Here is an 18,383-nt window from a genome sequence, read left to right as displayed (position 1 = left end):
ATGTTATGCTAGGAAGTATAATAAAGAATTACAACTTGTCATGTGAACCGAAGGTTGAATAAAACTTGCTGACTTTACAAAGGCAGCTTAACCATATAGCCATGACACATTTTGTTTTCTTGAGGAATATTAATGGTGAGGAGATGACTGAAAGCAGGAAATCCTCCAAGTCTGCATAACTCTTTTACATAATTATGTTAGATTAACACTTATTCACACTGCTGGCCAGAGTAAAATGTCCTTGAGGGAGAACTGATGTGGCATTTAAACATTTTGATAAACTATTACACAAAAATAAGAATGTTTGTTTTCGTAATGGAACAAATGTAAAAATTTAGGAAAGTGTTAGGCTTCGCATAAAAACGCTAACTGCTACAAGATTTATTAACATATAAAGCATCCAGCTAGATCAAAAATTTGACGCTGCAGATTACAATAAATTCGGAGCTGTTTGGCAGCAACAGGAGCCGGCTCTCTGAAAAAAGCCAGGCTTCCCATCACTGCTGTCTCATTGCAACAGCGCAAATGAAGCACCAACACTTTGCTGAGCCAGAAGAGGAGGGTGACAGAACATCAACAGGGGCAGAATGACAGAACTGCTGAGTTATCTCTATAAGCAACAAACAGGGAATGTATGGGACAGTGGCAAACCTTCCCAGGAGAAGTTGGGGAGTGGTCAAAGATGACTCATCCAGGAAGCCACAAAGAACACAAAACAACATATATGCTTCATCTGCCTTGGTTAAGGTCAGTGTTTATGATTCAAAATAAACAGCATCCATGTGGAAGTGCCAAGCAGAAAAATACTGCCGACTAAAAAGAAGATGCAACAAAATCCAATTGCTGTGTTGTGGTTAATACCATAAATACGCCTTTCATGCATGAAAACCTTCAAATGTTAAATTATAAGAATTGTGGGAAAAGACTTGGCACATAGTTCTCCAGAGTGACATAAAAGACTCACTGCCACTTTTAAACTGTTTTTCTACAAATCTGACGGTGAGTTTTGATCATTTTTCTTCTGCTAATTAAATGAAATCTTTTAAAAATTGTATTTATATTTACCCGGTCTAATATTCAAATGACGCTCATCATCTAACTTCTACTCGTGGCAAAATAAAATCTGTTAGAGGAAAGACATTTTCATCCACAGCAGTGCACCTGACAAAAGATTTAACTCTTTACAAAATTGCCAAAGTAAATTTGAAATGACAAGAATGCATTTAATAAAAACATTTAGACATGTAATAGCAATCAGAGAAACATAAGAAGTGACGAGTAAACGCAGAGGACAAAGAAAATGCAACATTTTCAAAAACATAACTTGAGCCATTAAAAATAAGCTTTAAAGTTCATCTTTTTTATCTTTTTTTTCTGAACTTTCTGAAGATGAAACATGTAAAACAATTTTACAAACTGAAAATCAAACCAACAGGAAGCCAGACGATGTTACAGCCCATTATTCAAATCTGTTACATAAACTTCACAAAGTGTTAAGACGTTACAGACATTAAAAAGGAGAGTTTATGGTGAAGAGTCACATCAGAAACAACAATAATCCACAAAGAAACATTACAGGAACTTAAAAGTAATTAGAAAAAAGAAAAAAGTGCCTGGTGTGCTGCTAACAAACATTCACGATTAGCACAATAAATACAGACCCTGACGGTACAAAAAAGGAAAAAACTCCCGTACTGTTAGTGTTTGTGATATCATTCTCACATTAGTTTTACTATAAGGAGGAAGGCCTTTTCAATAAGATATAATCAAACATTTTCTTTTGCACCTTTATAACAAACCTTGTGTAGCATTGTTCATAAACAAGTTTTTTTTTTTGTGTGTGTTTTTTTTAAAAAAAAGAACATTTCTCATTCATTATTTCTGTTCATTAAGTCCAACATGTTCCAACGTAACATCCACTGCACTGAAGTCCAAACTGTAGTGCTGCGTGGCTACAGAATAAGTTAATAATAAATAAATAAATCACAAAAAAAATTACTTTCACAGAATATAAAAAGGGAAATAAATCATATGGGGGAGTAATGACCAGGTTTCCATGTGCGATGACACTTTAAATATTGCCCACAAAGAAGTTTCAGCAGGTGACGCACATACGGATTTAAGTTACTGAGGTTGTAAACTGGAGATCACAGCGAGGTCCAAGCAGTAAACTACCAAAAAAGAACAGGATTGACATTGGCCTCTGATTCAGGAAGTGAGAAGTTAAATTGGGAAAATACTTATGTTGACCAACTTGAGGTTGAAAACGTACAAGACTACACAGAAAAGATAACAGCTGGGTTTAAAAGCCCGTCTGTTTGTAAAAACAAATCAGAGGGAATTAATGTATTAGTGTCTTCACAACACATTAACATATGCAAAGACTAAATCAACAGACTTGAGAAGGAAGCCTAGACTATAATGACAGTTTTAAACCAATCTTCGGCTTGGTTGAAAGGTTTTTTTCCTAATCACACATCCGCAAAAACCACATAGAAACCATATTTGTCGAAGCTCTGACTGAACATCTTGAGGGATCTGAAAATGTTTAAATACTTCCAAACTATAGTGAATATTAGCATCGGCTTTCGAGCTCCACCCAGTTTAAATGAGAGAGAAAATTTTCCACCATAGAGCTTCTTAGAAAACCCACAAAATAGTTCGGCACTGTGCTGTGAAATTGCGTTATTATTGAAGAATTGCAATAATATCGTCTGCAATTAAATGTTTTTCTTACAACTCTGCTCTATCACAGTTCTATGCAGCATGTTGTCTCATCTCAGCTGCATAGTGTGTTTTTACAGAAAGCAGTTTTGGCATTAATAATTAATTTTAAGGTTGGTGATCACTAGATAATGTTAAGAGCCCCACCTGGCCGTTAGTTAGTGACTACTACCCACTGTATAAGCTGAATACACAAAACTCGAATAAAAAAAAAAAATCTAAGAGCAGCGTTACTAATTCTACACCAATAGAAGTTTGATAAGCAACATCAGGTGTTTCACTAACACCTGGCGGCACTACACTTTTTGAACACCAAGTGGTTCCTACTGAGCATCTGTTGACATATGTTATTCAAAAGTATGCAGCGACACTAAATAATATGCAGGTGGCATGTTTAAGGAGGTTTATTACATGCCAGATGATGCTGCAAAGCACATAATTAATTCCAAATATGGCTTTCTATGAGATGAAGAACAGAAAGCCTACAGGCGGTGAGCTTGTTTTATTCCAGCTCTTGATTAAAGCGGTTCTTTCCTCTTGTCCAGCTAAGGACTGGTGAGATAGCGCCGGTTTATAGGTAACAGTGCATGTGAAGGAGGAAATGAGGAAACAATTGGTGCTATCAGTTCTACACTGGATCCATTTATGTTTTCATAAATATAAGAATGTGATTTTTTTACACGTTAGGATGAAGTTTTCAACTGGAGTATTATTTGTCTTCCAGCATCTAGTACCAGTTGCACAATTCTAAAAGCATCCACACAATCCAATGGTAAACGTGAACATTCCTCACTTTGTATTAAAATATATATTATTAGGCAAAGGACAGAAACTATGGAATCCCATCTTTTCTTTGGCAGCACTGCGACGGTGGAACACTCCAGTCATAAATGTAGGACAACCGCAGCTTGACCTCCTCTTTGCAGAGCCTCCCGTCTCGCTGCAGAGTCTGGTGTTTCTCCAACATGTCCTCCAAACTCTGCTTGTGCGTCACCAGGTATTTGTTGTTGCAACCTCGCGACTTGTACTCCGTGTCGAATCGTGGGTCGTGCGTCCGCCGAACATCCACCGGTGCCAGCCAGGCGCCCAGTGACACGTCCTCGCTCTGCCATGTCTTGAGGTAGCCCGCGTTAAGATGCACGTAGCGTACCATGTCTGATGAGAGAATGTAACCCCCTCCCAGGGCATAGGGTAGGTAATAATCACAGAGGTCCCAAGAGCTTTCGCGCCACTTCCCAGCTGATTTCACACGGCCTCTCCCTGAAAAGAAACCCCAGTACAACTTGCTTGGCTCCTTACCCTTCAGCTCCTCTTTAAGTAGGTCCAAGCGAGCAAATGTGTCATCGTCCGCTTTGAAGACAAACTTAAAGTCCACATTCTGGTCCAGCCAGGAGTACATGTGCAGCAGCTTTAGTGTCAGGTTCTCATAAGAATCCCGAAGATCAGACAGTAAGAGCAAGTCTTTGTGCCGTCCTTGCTCCGTGTTCAGATTCTGAAGGTCTTCGCTGGAAAGGCCCTGAGTTCCAACCACGAACATGGCCAGAACATCAGAGTCACGTTTGGCAAGCCAGGTGCTGCGGATAATGCTCCTGCGTTCTGTGTACTTGGGTCCTGTTGTGATGAGGACCACGAGAAATGCTGACAAGTCTTTCGAAGATGACATGGGATTCTGGTGGTCTGGACGGAACTGCAAAGACTTGGTGTTGGGAGCAAAGCCCGGAGGATCCAGGTGACCCTGCTTCAGAGTTTCTGAGGTACATTTGGCCAAGAAGACCAGGACAACAGCAAAACTGCACACAGTACCAATGACCAGAGCTGTCTTATGGCGACATATCAGACGGAAGAGATTCATGGTGCTGAATGTGGGAAGAGGAAAAAAAATATTTATCAGTGTATCCTTAATTCTATAAACCTGTTTGACTATGTAATATTTCTCATAACATTTTGCAAACAGATTATTGCTAATGTTACTAATAAGAACAAAGATCTGGACAAAGAAAGAAAGAATGTTTGCAAAGGGCTGCACCTGGTTAATGAATATCCAGGTATATATGACTTGAAGTATTTATTTGTTCACACATATGACAGACTCAAACTAATACTCAAAGGTGCTGTACTTGCTTGGATTAATAAGCATTAATTCATGTCAAATTCCTTACTTATATTGACTTGACTTTCTCTTCCTGTTCTCTGTTCATTTGTCAAGTTTAAATTGAATAGTACAATAAATGTCAGCCTTTCGATAAGGAATCAGCAAAAGCAGCAGACTGCTGGACAGATGGAAGAATAAATGGACATCAATGTTTGGCCGCAAAGATGGATAAACATATGGAGAAATTATATCATTAAGGGATGGAAAGCTCAGCAAAGGTATGGACAGATGGACAGAAGACAAGGACAACCATTTGGATGCGAAGATGCACAAATGGCTGGGTGAATAAATATGTAAATAGATGAATGGATGATACAACACAATGGATGACAGACAAATGAACGTACAGATGAATGATTAAATAAAAATGGATAAATGTATGGGCGGATAATAACATGGATGAGTGGATAAAAATATTGACGATTAATTGTTGGATAAATGAGTAAATATAAGGAAAAATGAGTGAACATGTGAATCAGTTAATTTGGTAGAGCCATGAATGGATGGATGAACTTGAAAACGCCAAAATCGCAGCTCCACATTTGTCCAGACCGTGTGGGGAAACTGTAATAAAACCCATATAATATTAAACACACCTGAGGATGACTCTGTTCTTTTTGACTTTAATAACGCTGCAGATTAGCATGATGCTAGCAAACAGCCTACCCATCAGCTGAACAGGGCACATTAACTGGGTCGCCACATATCATACAGAGGCTTACTTGTTTACCTTTGCTGGGTTAAAGGAGCACCGTCCCTTGAATGCTGCAGGCAGGTCGAGCCACGGAAAGCAGCTGTGCACGGCTAGCGCTACCCACCCGGATCAAACCATCCGCGCACTTTGTGAGCGCTCTACGCGGACAGCAGACACACACACAGCCTGTTCATGTTGGTCTGACCCGGGGATGGATCAGGCTCAATCGCAAGGGTTACTATAAATAGGTTAGGAGGGACGTTTTGTGAAATGATGTGACCATCTTCAGTCCTGATCTGAATCAGTTCTGGGTGGCTCTGGGTGGAAGAGGAAGCGGAAGTGAAGCGCCCCCCGCCGTGCGCGAGTGAAATTAAAAACGCAGAAAGAGCATTTTTAAATGCATACATGGTAGAATACATTTCAATAAATTAAACTTTTGAATTTACTTGGTGGCCAAAAACCATGACAAATATACAAGTACGAATCATTTTATTATTACCAAAAAATGACCACATAACTAAGTGTTGAAAACAAGTATGAATTTTTGCGTTGTACTTATGCACGCGTGTGTTATTTTTTTTCTTTCATGATGTACCTGAAGACAAGAGAAGCCAGGGAATAAACAGAATACGAACGATTGACACATGCGCATTAAGACCCAGATGTTATGTATAGACATTCCAAAATTAAAGCCCACATCTGGATTTTCATGCTGGAAATTCATGTAAATTCATACAAAATAAAATAATGTAAATTCATACAAAATAAAATAATTTTCTTACTGTTTTAAATTGTTGCTTGAAATATGTGATTTTTGAGTCCCAGGCTGAACTCGTTACTTCCTCAGGGTGACCCTTGATTTAGGGAATAAACAATGGGTAAATGGATTAATCAAATAGTAATCATAATAAAACTAATCCAACCTAAAAAACATGCTACGAGTATGCTGAGAAAACAGAATACTGGTGAAATTAGGTAGAGTTTGTAAAATATGGACAATGTTAAGGGATTTTCAAGAATTCAATATTGTTCACCTTCATTTTTCTTTCACTCCGATATTCTCGTTTTGCTTGCTGTCAAAACGCGCCGCGCCTTGCATGTCCTTGGCATGCATGTTTTATTCGATTCTGTGATTTATTTCAGTTGGCGAGGATACCAGAAAAAATTTATTTTGAAAGGTCAAACCGGAAGTTTCGCATTTCGGAGGTCGCTTTGGCTGTCATGGTGCTATCGATTTGCTAATGTCCATCATATGTAAGAAAAACGATGGCCTAGTCGTTGTAAAGCAGTCGTATGTTACGTGTGATTCGACGTGGCGTTCAAAACCTTCACTGAGCCGAACATGTAAGGTTTATTCTCCGTTCTGTGATAGCTAACTAGCCGTAACGTCAGACTGTAGTAGCAGAAGCATAAGATGATGACGGATCGGAGCACCGGTTGGATTGGACCGGCTCGGACACGTCCAGTCACTCTCGCCATCTTTCTACTAATTATCACTTCACATGTGGCGCAAACGACTCATGAGTTTGACCCGTATAAAGTCCTGGGGGTCAGCAGGAGCGCCAGTCAGGTGGAAATTAAGCGGGCATATAAAAACCTGGCCAGAGAATGGTGAGCGACACAAGTGTGTGAGAGGTCATTAGTTTGTTTTGTGGGTCTGTCATGTTCTACAAAAACCGGTGTCAATGATTGCTGATTATTTACCACTAAATGTGTTTCATTTGGCTAAATATATGCTGTAGAACCCTATGATGATTATTTTTTCTTTAGGCACCCAGACAAGAACAAGGACCCCAGTGCTGAAGATACGTTTATTAAGATTTCCAAATCATACGAGGTAAGTTGGAGAAATATTATACAGGCTACACAACTGCTTGTTGTCATATGTTCTTTTCAGCTCCACTATGTCGTTAATGAAACCATGAGTATGAAAGCAGCCTCCTTTCACTTTTGTTTTTACTCACAGATCTTGTCAAATGAGGAGCGACGGTCCAACTTTGACCGCTATGGGCAGATGGATGAAAACCAGCCTTTCGGACAGTCCCAGCACCATGGGTTCCGCCACTTTCAGAACAACTTCTACTTCGATGAGTCTTTTTTCCAGTTTTCCAGGTATTGTAGTTTTCGTTGTTGCTAACAATACAAAGGAGATGGGTCCAACTACAGAGCAGAATCTACCCCAAAATAACCAATAAAGTATATCAACTTATCAAATATATCAACTTATCAACCTAAAAAAATTATTCCCAAAAAAAAAAGGGTTCTTACTTTACTAAGATAAGATGGGAGGGAAAATATGTAAAGATCAAAATTCATCCACTCCTGCAAATCCTTGTTATGTGGATGAATGTACAGATTCTTGATTTTGCAGAACTTCTTGTTGGCATACCCTAACAAAAACACTTCTGTCTGGTTCCAGGTCCAGAGACTTTGCAGACAGCAAGTATATGCTGCACCATGCTCAGTTTCACAATGACATTCTCCCAGACAGCTACAAGAGGCCGTACCTGATCAAAGTGACTTCTGAGTGGTGCTTTGCCTGCATCCACATCGAACCAGTGTGGAAGGAGACGGTGCTAGAGCTGGAACCTTTGGGTACGGCTTTGAGTATTTTTAAAAACGTATCAATACACTACGCCACATGTGTCAAACTCAAGGCCTGGGCGCCAAATCTGGCCCGCCATAGCTTTTTAAGTGGCCCTATACGCTTCAAAATACATCAATAAATCCCTCCAGTTTTTCACAAACCTGCAAAATTCACACAAACTCCATAGATTCCCACATTTTTGGAATTTTTGCTGCAAATTTCTCTCAAAATTGGCCAAAAACATTGAGTTTAAGTGACTGCTACCTCAGCCTTACCTCCTGTCAAGTCATATTTTGTGATCGATGCAATGATTAAGAAAAAGTCACATTTAGCATCATACATTAGCGCAAACATCATAAAAATTCCTTACAAATATTTCTAAATTAGCACAAGATCTGTGATTTTGATTGAAAAATTCTGAATGAACTGATTGGTGTGAAAAGATGTTTAACATTATTTAATTTTAAGAAACACTCATAGAATGCTGACACAACTGTTTTAAATTGGTTTTATCAATACATTCTCACACAACAGACCCTTCAAGAACAGTCAGATTTTTAATATGTCCCAAAATGAAAATGAGTTTGACACCCCTGCTTTACATTTAGTAGTAGATCGCTGATTACACATTCTGCCAACAGAGTAATTTAAATGTGCCTTTAAGACTCTATTTAAAATTGTTTTAGTTGCTAGAGAGCAGCATATGTTAAACATATCAAAGCCTGCAAAGTTGTTTTGGGTTCAAATAAATCTATCCAATAAATAAGTGGATCATTGCATATCTCGACTGATTTTTGCATCGACCTTGAGTATATTCCTTTATTAAGCTTTGTTAATAAGGTAACAAAACCTACATGTTTGTGTGTAATTAAATATCTAAAATAAAGGAAAAATGAAAGGGGACAAGTACTTTTTCACAGGTTTCCATGCGTGAGTAACTTGGCAGCGTGACTAGTGTTGATTGTGATTTGCCTTGATAAAATAAACATATTCCTGAAGCTTCTTCTTTGAATGTATTGCATGGATTTGACTATAAAATGTTCATGGCGTCATACTTCGATGAGCAGTTCGCGTTCAGATATGTGAAATTTATACAATTTTATCCATTGACCATGTTTGTTTATTCATTTTTTTTACGTCATGGTATCACTGTTTATGTCAACGTTGAATCAGGCGTGGGTATCGGCATCGTGGACATGGGTTCTGAGCGTCGTCTGGCCAACCAGCTGGGAGCTTATCGGCCTCCTTCCATCATTGGGCTGGTGAACGGCAGGATGACCTTCTTCCACCAGCATGTGGTCAGAGAGCACCTGCGACAGTTTGTGGAGGATCTGCTGCCTCACAACCTGGTGGAGAGGGTAACTGCATTTTCATTTCACCTTTACAAAGGTTTCTCTGGAGTTAGAGCCTGAGAGCTGTTTCTGCAGTCAATTCCTTTTTTATGTAAATAAGCACACTAGAGATATGGCAGATTTGTCCTTTAATTAGTATTTAGCAAACTGAGGTGTAAATACCCGACAGAGGGTCAAACACACCTCCTTTCTTGCCTGTTGTTTCCAACACTTGTCTTTCTTTTGCTAACTTCTATGATGTTCTCTTACAGATCAATGACAACAACTATCAGACTTTTCTTGACCGGTGGCATGTGGAAAATAAACCCAGTCTGCTGCTATTTGACCAAGTTCCTGTTGTGCCTCTTCTTTATAAGGTAAAGGCATTTGGTCGACTTTAGCCATGTGAAAGTGAATTATTAACTTACACATATAACATTAATTTCTCATCACCTAGGCAACGTTTATCTCTATGGAAACGTCACAGTTTGACCATTTTTAACAGCATCTCCAACATGATTAAAAACCTTGCATAAATCAAGAACAAATACTTTAGATTATATTTGATGTTGTTGACAGTTTAAATTCTGTCGTCATATTTTTTTTACATTGTACAGAATTAAGTTTAACCTTAAAATATCTTAAATAAATCTGTTTCTTGATTTGTGTATTGCTTATGTCCTGTATAGTTATTCTATATGCTGCAGCTGTGATACATCCTGCTGAGGATCTGGATTTAATTACACTGTAAAATAACATTCAGCGTGAATAACTTTTGTCCTGATGTTAGCTATTTGCACCTCTGTTAAAAATGATTTAATGGATTTATTACAATCTGCACTCTTGGTGTCTTTACAGGATCAAGTGTGCTGCAGCAATCCCAATTTTCATTAACTTTTGAGAAAGTAGTGCTGTTTATCTTGAGTTGACAAAGTTACAGTACATTTCATTAAGTTGTCATGCTAAACAGAACTTAGTAAGCTATTAAGATTACTTTAATTGTTTGTCATTCATGAAACGTAATTCCTGAATTTAAATCATAATGGTAAATGGTCTTAAAAAGTTTAATGAGTTCCTTACTGATACCTAAAGAAATGGTTTAAAGAAAAATGGAAATGTGACCAAAACAGTGTGGTAATTTTTATTTAGTGGTGCAAAACATTTGGCCAAAGTGTTGGACTGAAGCTAAAAAAAATCATAAAATATTTTTATAAGAAGCAGAGTTTTGCCCACTCATGTATTCTATCATCATTTCTTTCTATTCGACCGTATCATCCTTCAGTTGACAGCTTTTGCCTTTAAAGACTACATTCGCTTTGGCTACGTGGATCAAGGTGCGACGCCCAACACTAAGCTGTTGCGGCAGTTCAACATCAACACCTACGCTCCTACCATGCTGCTATTTAAGGAGGACACAGAGAAGCCTGTGGACATCATCCAGGTACAATTTGTGTTCTCTGAAGTCCAGGGCTCTTCCCTATGACAAAAGTTTCTTTTTTTGATTAAAATTTTGAACTCCTCTTGACGTTTGTCTTTCAGGCCAGGGGGATAAAGAAGCAGCTCATGGATGAGTTTGTTACGAACAACAAGTTCCTACAGGTGCCACGGCTTGTCAACCAGCAGCTTTTTGATGAGCTGTGTCCCGTCAAGCAGTTCCACCGACGGAGGAAGTAAGAAAAATGAGCAGATTGTTGTTGTCATAGTATATTTTGTAGATGGCTTGATTAAACTCCTTTTTACTATTAAAGCTTTTTCTACCCCTTCTACACTTCTTCTCTACATACAAAGTATGTTTGGGCGAGGCAGAAATGAACACTGCAGAATAATTTTAAAAATCATTATTGTGTCCATCAGTTTTAAAGCCCTTTCACAGATGTCCAGTTTATTTTCAATGTCCAATTGCGCACATCGTAGTCCGCAATTGGACTACAATGTCTAATGGTGGTTTCTTGTAGATATTTTTTTCTGTTTTGCTCTTCATTTGACTTCATTCTGTGGATCTCTGTCAGAGATATTGTTTCATAACCTAGGTTATGCTTTTTTTTTTTTAGGTATTGTGTGCTGCTCATCACTGGTGAGGATGAAGCCTTCCTCCCAGGCAACAAGGCTTTTGTGGACTTTGCCACTTCTAACAAAAAAGACATCCTACGCTTCGCATACGTCTACCAACATCAGCAGCAGCCTCTCTGTCGGGCGCTACTACCCAACCAGGCTGCCGCCTTCCCTCAGGTCGGTTCATGCACAAGAATCAGCAAACACCAAGGTCAAGATGAACTTTTTTATTTTTTCTCCCTGCACTCCCCCCTCTCCAGTTGACTGCACACGAAACGTTGAAGTCGTATAGGATTCGTTGTTTCAAATTACAGACACAGGATGCGCAACGTGCTGCGCCGCCTTGGTTTAAAAGTGCTCTCCGATAACACTGACAGGTGGTGATTCTGGAGAGGCGGAGTCAAGCGGGCAGGGTGCTGTTCCGCTCCATGAGCAGCGGCTGGAACGGCAGCCAGGAGGACAAGTACCGGCTCCACGAGCAGCTGGAGCTGCTGCAGAAAGACCCCACTTACCTGAGCTCTGACACAACCTTACCGGAACTCAACAACGAGATGGCTCCGGTAAGTCGCAGACAACGTGACCCGAGCGCAGTTTGGAGACAGAAAGCTGTTTCTTTTTTATTCTTCTTTTTGCATTGCCGTCATGTTAAATTTTTAATGGCTGCTGCTGTTTTTTTTTTGAGTTTTTTTTATCTTTTCCACAGATTTTTATTATTCAGTGGATGAATGCTGTGTATGATTACATCCTTCAAATATATGATGGCCTTCTCTACTCAAACTGGTAAGACAGTACTCCCTCAGGAAACTGCAGAATGCGATGGAAAAGAGATCAACTGTGTTTGTTGAAACAAGATCGGATGCTGCTTTAAGATCTGCGTTGGTCCTTATTTAGTCTGTCCTATTAAAGCTGCAGTGCTCCTCTTTGAAAGCTATACAACAATAAGTGACTGAATTGGCAGTGCAGTTTCTTTTTGTGGGAGTGCTATTGGGGTGATTCAACACATACACCTGTGTCTGGAAATTTTAATACATTTTTAAAAATAATATTTATATTTTTCCCTACTTCTAGGCGAGAAATGATGCCTATCCTGTCCTTGATCTTCTCAGCCCTCTTCATTCTTTTTGGTACTGTAATAATTCAGGCTTTCAGGTGAGTCTTAATCGAATCCAATCAGTTGAATGAGTGTGCAGAAATCTAACCTCCGAGACCATACCTAGAAGAGCTTTCATCTCTCGTTCTCTTGTTTGCTGTTGTTCATAGTGAGCCAAGCGAGAGCAAACCTCAGAAACCAAAGCCAAAGGAGAAAAACGCAACTCAAACAGAGGATGATGCATCAAGCAGAGCAAACACCTCGAGGTAATGCAGTAAGTTGAAATGAGCACAAGATGGACCCAATACATGAGACATCTTGCCTATCTTGTGTGAATATCTGTAAAGATCTGCTGAGATTAGTAACTCCTAGTCTCAGACTAACCCCAACAGTGCATGCCTCCACACAAATGGCTCAATTATTTGCAGCTGGTCAGTTTTAGTTCAACATTTTTTTTTTTGTTTAATTTCCACGACTGCTTATATTAGCTCTGACATTGTCGTAATTTTATCTCTGATCAATGCAAGAAAGACTTTGCAAGATGATTCCTGTCACGCTCAGCTGGAATTCTGATTAAGCAGATCTTCACAAAACAATAAAACATTTGACACTATATTAAAGCTAGGTTTTATAACCAGAATTGAAATTTAATTTATTTTTTTACCATTTTTACGGGTTTTGATAAGTTTGGAAAAAAGAAAATTAAGAAATGTTTAATTTTAAAGACTTCTTTCTTCGATTTAAAAAAAAAAATGTAGTGATTCTTAATAAATTATTATTTTTTGCATTAGCAGGCATTTTAGTTGCATTATTTACCTTTGATTTGCCACATCACATTATTTTTGATTATCTGAGTAAATGTACCTTCAAAAAAGGGAAAAATTGATAATTTCACTTCTTTCTGGACTTTAGACAACTTCAAGTTCTGGTAAAGCTGGGCTTGAAAAGTGCTCATTTTGAAATGTTTATCCTCCTTATTCCTAGGAGGATCACTTCCGGCGCTCACCGGAAGTAGCAGTATTTCACTGTAATTTGTAGGTTTTTTTGCTTGACTATGATAGAAGTTACATTTCTCTTTTCGGTTATAACACAACATTTAGTAAAACTTGTTTACGGACACGACGTCTGCTATTAGAGAGCTGCTCATTAGATTCTCGTAATTGTGAGTTTAATCCCGAGGAGCGACATGAACACGATCGTTAACTTTTGTAACGGAATGACCGTTAATTAGCAGCGCTGCTAGCAGCTCGTTTCTCTGACAGTAATAAGAGAAAAAGCAGAGAAGCTGGTCAGAGATCTGAGCTGCAGGTTTATGCCGATAGTACAAAACACCAGAACTACAAAATATTAGCTTGCTTTGATGTGAATTTTATTTTTCGTTTGAATTTCTTAAAAATATAGATCATGATCTGGGTCTTTATCGTTGTGATTGGGTCAGCAAAATGTATTTATAAGAAAAAATGAAATTTCTGGGAATATTTAGTCCATCACAACTAGAACCTCGAGGTTCGCCGCTGCTGAAATCCCGCATCTGCATCCGAAGCAACTGAGTGAAGTAGACTACGTATTGCTATTCTTCTTTGATTTAGTGTTAGTTCTTTAAATGGTACAGCCACCACGAGCATCCGGTAAAGAATGAGAGGAAAGATTTCAGGTCTTGGTTTCTTTAATACGGCTGAGAGTGGTCTACAAGGAATACAGAAGACAAAATCAATGAAGCTATTATTGCGCTCGCTATGAACAGTTATTTCTAATTTGTCCAGCAGATGGCAGCAAGAGACCACAAATAACTACAACTCACTTTATCATCTTAACTCTTTAAATTGCCATATATGTATATTTAAGTTGCACAGATATATAAATCCTGCTTAAATACTGACAAAACTTACTTTTATTCATTTACACGCTCTCAGTCTCTTGAACAAACAGCTCTGAACGGTCTCCAACGATTACTTCAACTTTCTGCTCGCAGAACACTGAACATGTGCTCTTGAGATTACAATTAACCAATCACAGCAAAGCTTATTCAGACGGCTTCCTGAGCTCTTAAAGTGATATACACACACAGTTATATTAGTCAGTTTTTAACACATGCTAGTGCGACTGGAAGAAATGCAGCCATTTCTTTTACACGCCATCCCTCCCTGCAATAGCTGTAGGTTGCAGTAAAACAATATTGTCACATTTAAGCTTTGATAGCTGGTGTTCATACTTATTTTACTGCCTAAAAGCTCCGATGAAAGCCGGTTAGCGAGTTGCTAACAGTAAACCTATGTTTACCATTGTTAGCGGTGGAAGTCTCGACCATAAATCACGCAAAGCCTCATGGGGGCTAGGAATAAGGTGGATATGCAAAATACTTTAAATGACAAACAATTTACAGTCATTCTTATTTGGCAAATACAAGTAAAGTTCAAAAATTTTGCTATGAAAATTGTCTGAATTAGTCCAGATGTAAATTTATGCTTTCTACTTGGATTCATACTTTTAATTAAAAAATTGACAGGAGTTTCTAGGAACTTTCTGACTCGTCAGTGACTTTTTGTTTTAACGGTGATTAAATATGATGCAACACAGAACTCATGTTTAACAGTCAGACACAGTGAGCAGAACGGCAAGAAAAAATGTAAAATAAATAAATAAATAAATCCATAGCTCTACTCCAGCAAATAGTAGCATCTTGGAGTCACCAGGTCTCCTGGACAACCATTAGATACACCATACATATCAAGTAGTGTGTTTGGGTGACATGCCAGAAACCTTTGCTTTTAGTCCTGCAGGGAGAGACACAATGTGTTGCAAAACTCCACTGGGACTTTATGTGGAACTGTGTGCTTTGAGTTTCCTTTGCAATAATCACTAGAGTTTTGTTTTTCATCAACCAAAAGCTTGAGTGGTGGAGGATCTGTGGTGCTGTGGGCCTGTCAAAGTACTTGGTGTCATAAACTGTATGAAATTCTAGATTTAAAATTAAGTCGGGTGGAACCGACTAAAAATGTATCATTAATCACTGTCAGCAGTTATTGCTTCACACAATAATTTTGTTATTGTTTCCCCTCTTATTAAGTGTGCACAAATTAATTGTTAAATGTTTCTAAAAGTGTTTGGGGTGAATTTTTACTTTAGTAAGAATTAGTGGAATTTTTTTTAAATAATGTTTTTGTACACCACCAACTATTCCCAAATTGTGGAGTTCCTAGCATCATTTATGCTATTGTTCTCTCCTCTCCTCTTGTTGTTATGCAGCCGTCCCCCAAGGAAGGACTTTGTGGAAGTGACAGAGCTAACAGACGTCACCTACACCAGTAACCTGGTAAAACTGAGACCGGGTCACATCAACGTTGTGCTGGTGCTCACCAACGCCTCCAAGAATGCTCTTCTCAAGAAGTTTGCAAAGGAGGTTTTCTCTTTCTCTGGGTGAGTCTAATAAGATGCATCAGTTGTGTTAAGAAATGGTCCATAATTCCTGTTGTTTATCCTAAAATTGCTGTCCTACTTCAGCACTCAGACCCTCCACTTCTCGTTCCTCAACGCGGATAAGCACCACCACTGGATGCCTTCGCTCCTTCGCTCCGCCTGTCCTGCCGGGCCGAGCGAAAGCCACTCGGACGACGAGGAGTCCTCAGACTACACGGGGCACGTCCTGGCCCTCAACGGCTACAAGAAATATTTTTGTCTCTTCCGACCCGTCTTCACCGGGGAGGACCCCAGTGACTCGTCGTCTGAGTCCTCTGACTGCAAGAGGAAATCACGGTCTAGATCCAGGTCCAGCTCCCACTCCCGTTCCCGTTCTCACTCCAGGGAAGATGGCGCCGTCCCCAAAAGAGGCTCGAGTAGGCCCACTAGCTTAGAGGTCCACCACAAGCTGGACAGGCTGGGGTTGTGGATGGAACGGCTCATGGAGGGCACTCTGCCCAGGTTGTACGTCTCGTCGTGGCCTACGCTGAACGATGCCTCCAGCGCCTTCCACGCAGAAAGCTGAGGTCAGAGAAAAGAACAGCTGCACCTTCTGCTTTTTTTCCCTCCTGAACAAAGAAAGCTGCAGACCATGTTGTTTTCAAATAACTGTTTAAGTTTTGTGTAGCGCGGCACTGATCTGTTGGTGAGCAGCAACACCTTGTCCATATTGCTTCATCATATTCACAGTCTGGATGATTCACAGTGCAGGAGATGTTTGCTGTGTCTAGCCCTGTCTGAAATTGGAAATTTATTTGTCTATATGTATTTTGTTATGCCTTTGTGTACCATAGGCTTTATTTATACATTTCTGTCATAATTACATGGGATGAAAATCCTCCATTAACATCTGTCGACAGGATTTGGTGCAGACACACCCGGCTCAATCAGGCCCAGATACAAACACTGCTTTCATCACACCCAAATGCACTTGAACATAAACACAAGAGCAAAGAAAAAAAAAAAAAAAAAAACTGAATAACAAAAAAACAAGTAAAAGAGATCAGTAAAAGAGCAAGAAAGGCAAGAAAGATCTTCTTACACAAACACTATATATAGGAGATGTACATTCAACCTGTATGTTGGGTTATAGAGCCAAGCTTGAATATTTAATGTCCAAAACATCCAAACCAGGACCTGAACACGTGGGATGTATTTGTTGGGCTAAACTAAGATCCAACAGCAAGAAAAATGTATGAGCCTGTCTCTAAATATTTATTGTTGCATTAAGAAGCCATCGAAATGCTGAAACTCAAGAGAATATGTAATAAAAAAAAAAAAAGTAAAAAAAAAAACCAGAAGCAGATTGTGGGTGCAATTCAATCCTGTCATTTCTTTTCTCTTTTTCAGCTGCAGAAATGTCTATGGTAAAGATATTTTAATTTTCTTCATAAATACCAGTTCACCTGTAGAGAAAAGGCAGATACGGTACATGGCTTTTTGTGTGTACACATGATTTCTTCATCTGATCCTAGGAGTTTGATTCTCTGCTCCTTCTTTTATTTATTAGGTGAAGTCATTCAGTGTGTGCCATTTTTTGCACTTCTTAAATGATTTAAACATGCACCAAGCCTCTGAAATGCACCTCAAGCTTTGAAGCTTTTTTATTTTTATTTTTTAAGACTTTTCTTTAGAGATTGATTTTTCAACATGTGGCCTGAAGGAATAGAGTTAGGCTCAGAATTATTCATACCCCTGGCAAATTTCAAACTCCCAAGAACTTTTCATTTAGCACATGTTGAAAATTACTTAAGCCATTCTTTTTTTCCCCCTTAATTTTTTTAGCTGATGGAAATGTAACTTTGAAACTGCTTCAAGAGATTTTATGCATCAAATAGGAATATTCGGAAATGTTCATTTGAAAACTGAAAATATTTTTTGTCACATTTGGGAGAAACAGTCAGAACCTATTAGTCTGTCTTTCTTTAAATCTTAACCTTTAACCTCAAATGTGTAAGCTTCAAGTAGGTAGACTCAAAAAACACTGCTGGATTTATTTTCTCTTTTTTTCCCCACTGCTTAAATATTTCACTTTTCCTGATGATTAATTCCTTAACTATTAATAATCTTTTGCTGCTCAACAAATAATATTTGCTGTACACTGAAACCTAACAATTCTTTTCTGATCTTGCTATAGAAAATGAAAGATTACTCATTTTCAGAAAATGTTTATTTATTAAAATGTGTCAATCGATTTCTGTTACTGCTTCTTGGAACTAATAAATATTTTTATCTACATTGACAGGGCATCAGCTGTTTTTGAGTCAGTGGTGCAAAACTGAAAACAAATCTCTGGT

General features: G+C 38.8%; 2 protein-coding genes across 2 annotated transcripts; one reads left to right on the top strand and one right to left on the bottom strand.

Moving 5' to 3' along the window:
* Window positions 1–478: 478 nt before the first annotated feature.
* Window positions 479–5,884, bottom strand: b3galt6 (UDP-Gal:betaGal beta 1,3-galactosyltransferase polypeptide 6). Its single transcript, XM_055026021.1, has 2 exons — window positions 5,607–5,884; window positions 479–4,580 (listed from the first exon to the last, which is right to left on the bottom strand). Exon 2 carries the CDS (start codon window positions 4,574–4,576, stop codon window positions 3,557–3,559), a length of 1,020 nt encoding a protein of 339 aa, XP_054881996.1. The 5' UTR covers window positions 4,577–4,580; window positions 5,607–5,884; the 3' UTR covers window positions 479–3,556.
* An 889-nt stretch (window positions 5,885–6,773) lies between these two features.
* Window positions 6,774–18,328, top strand: LOC129356415 (dnaJ homolog subfamily C member 16-like). Its single transcript, XM_055026003.1, has 15 exons — window positions 6,774–7,181; window positions 7,341–7,407; window positions 7,537–7,682; window positions 7,990–8,165; window positions 9,331–9,515; window positions 9,761–9,865; window positions 10,771–10,929; window positions 11,028–11,158; window positions 11,540–11,717; window positions 11,918–12,100; window positions 12,244–12,320; window positions 12,609–12,689; window positions 12,801–12,896; window positions 15,877–16,047; window positions 16,132–18,328. The coding sequence occupies exons 1-15, from the start codon at window positions 6,985–6,987 to the stop codon at window positions 16,610–16,612; spliced, it is 2,433 nt and encodes an 810-aa protein (XP_054881978.1). The 5' UTR covers window positions 6,774–6,984; the 3' UTR covers window positions 16,613–18,328.
* Window positions 18,329–18,383: the final 55 nt, after the last annotated feature.

The sequence above is a fragment of the Poeciliopsis prolifica genome, unplaced genomic scaffold (assembly GCF_027474105.1).
Source record: "Poeciliopsis prolifica strain line A6 unplaced genomic scaffold, Auburn_PproV2 SCAFFOLD003, whole genome shotgun sequence".
Taxonomy (NCBI): domain Eukaryota; kingdom Metazoa; phylum Chordata; class Actinopteri; order Cyprinodontiformes; family Poeciliidae; genus Poeciliopsis; species Poeciliopsis prolifica.
This window is presented reverse-complemented; position numbering and strand designations above follow the sequence as displayed.

Coding starts and splice junctions, on each gene's coding strand:
- LOC129356415 (XM_055026003.1), top strand. CDS start 6,985: ATGATGACGGATCGGAGCACCGGTTGGATTGGACCGGCTCGGACACGT. Junction 12,101..12,243: donor TCAACAACGAGATGGCTCCG/GTAAGTCGCAGA, acceptor TCTTTTCCACAG/ATTTTTATTATTCAGTGGAT. Junction 12,690..12,800: donor GTAATAATTCAGGCTTTCAG/GTGAGTCTTAAT, acceptor TGTTGTTCATAG/TGAGCCAAGCGAGAGCAAAC.
- b3galt6 (XM_055026021.1), bottom strand. CDS start 4,576: ATGAATCTCTTCCGTCTGATATGTCGCCATAAGACAGCTCTGGTCATT.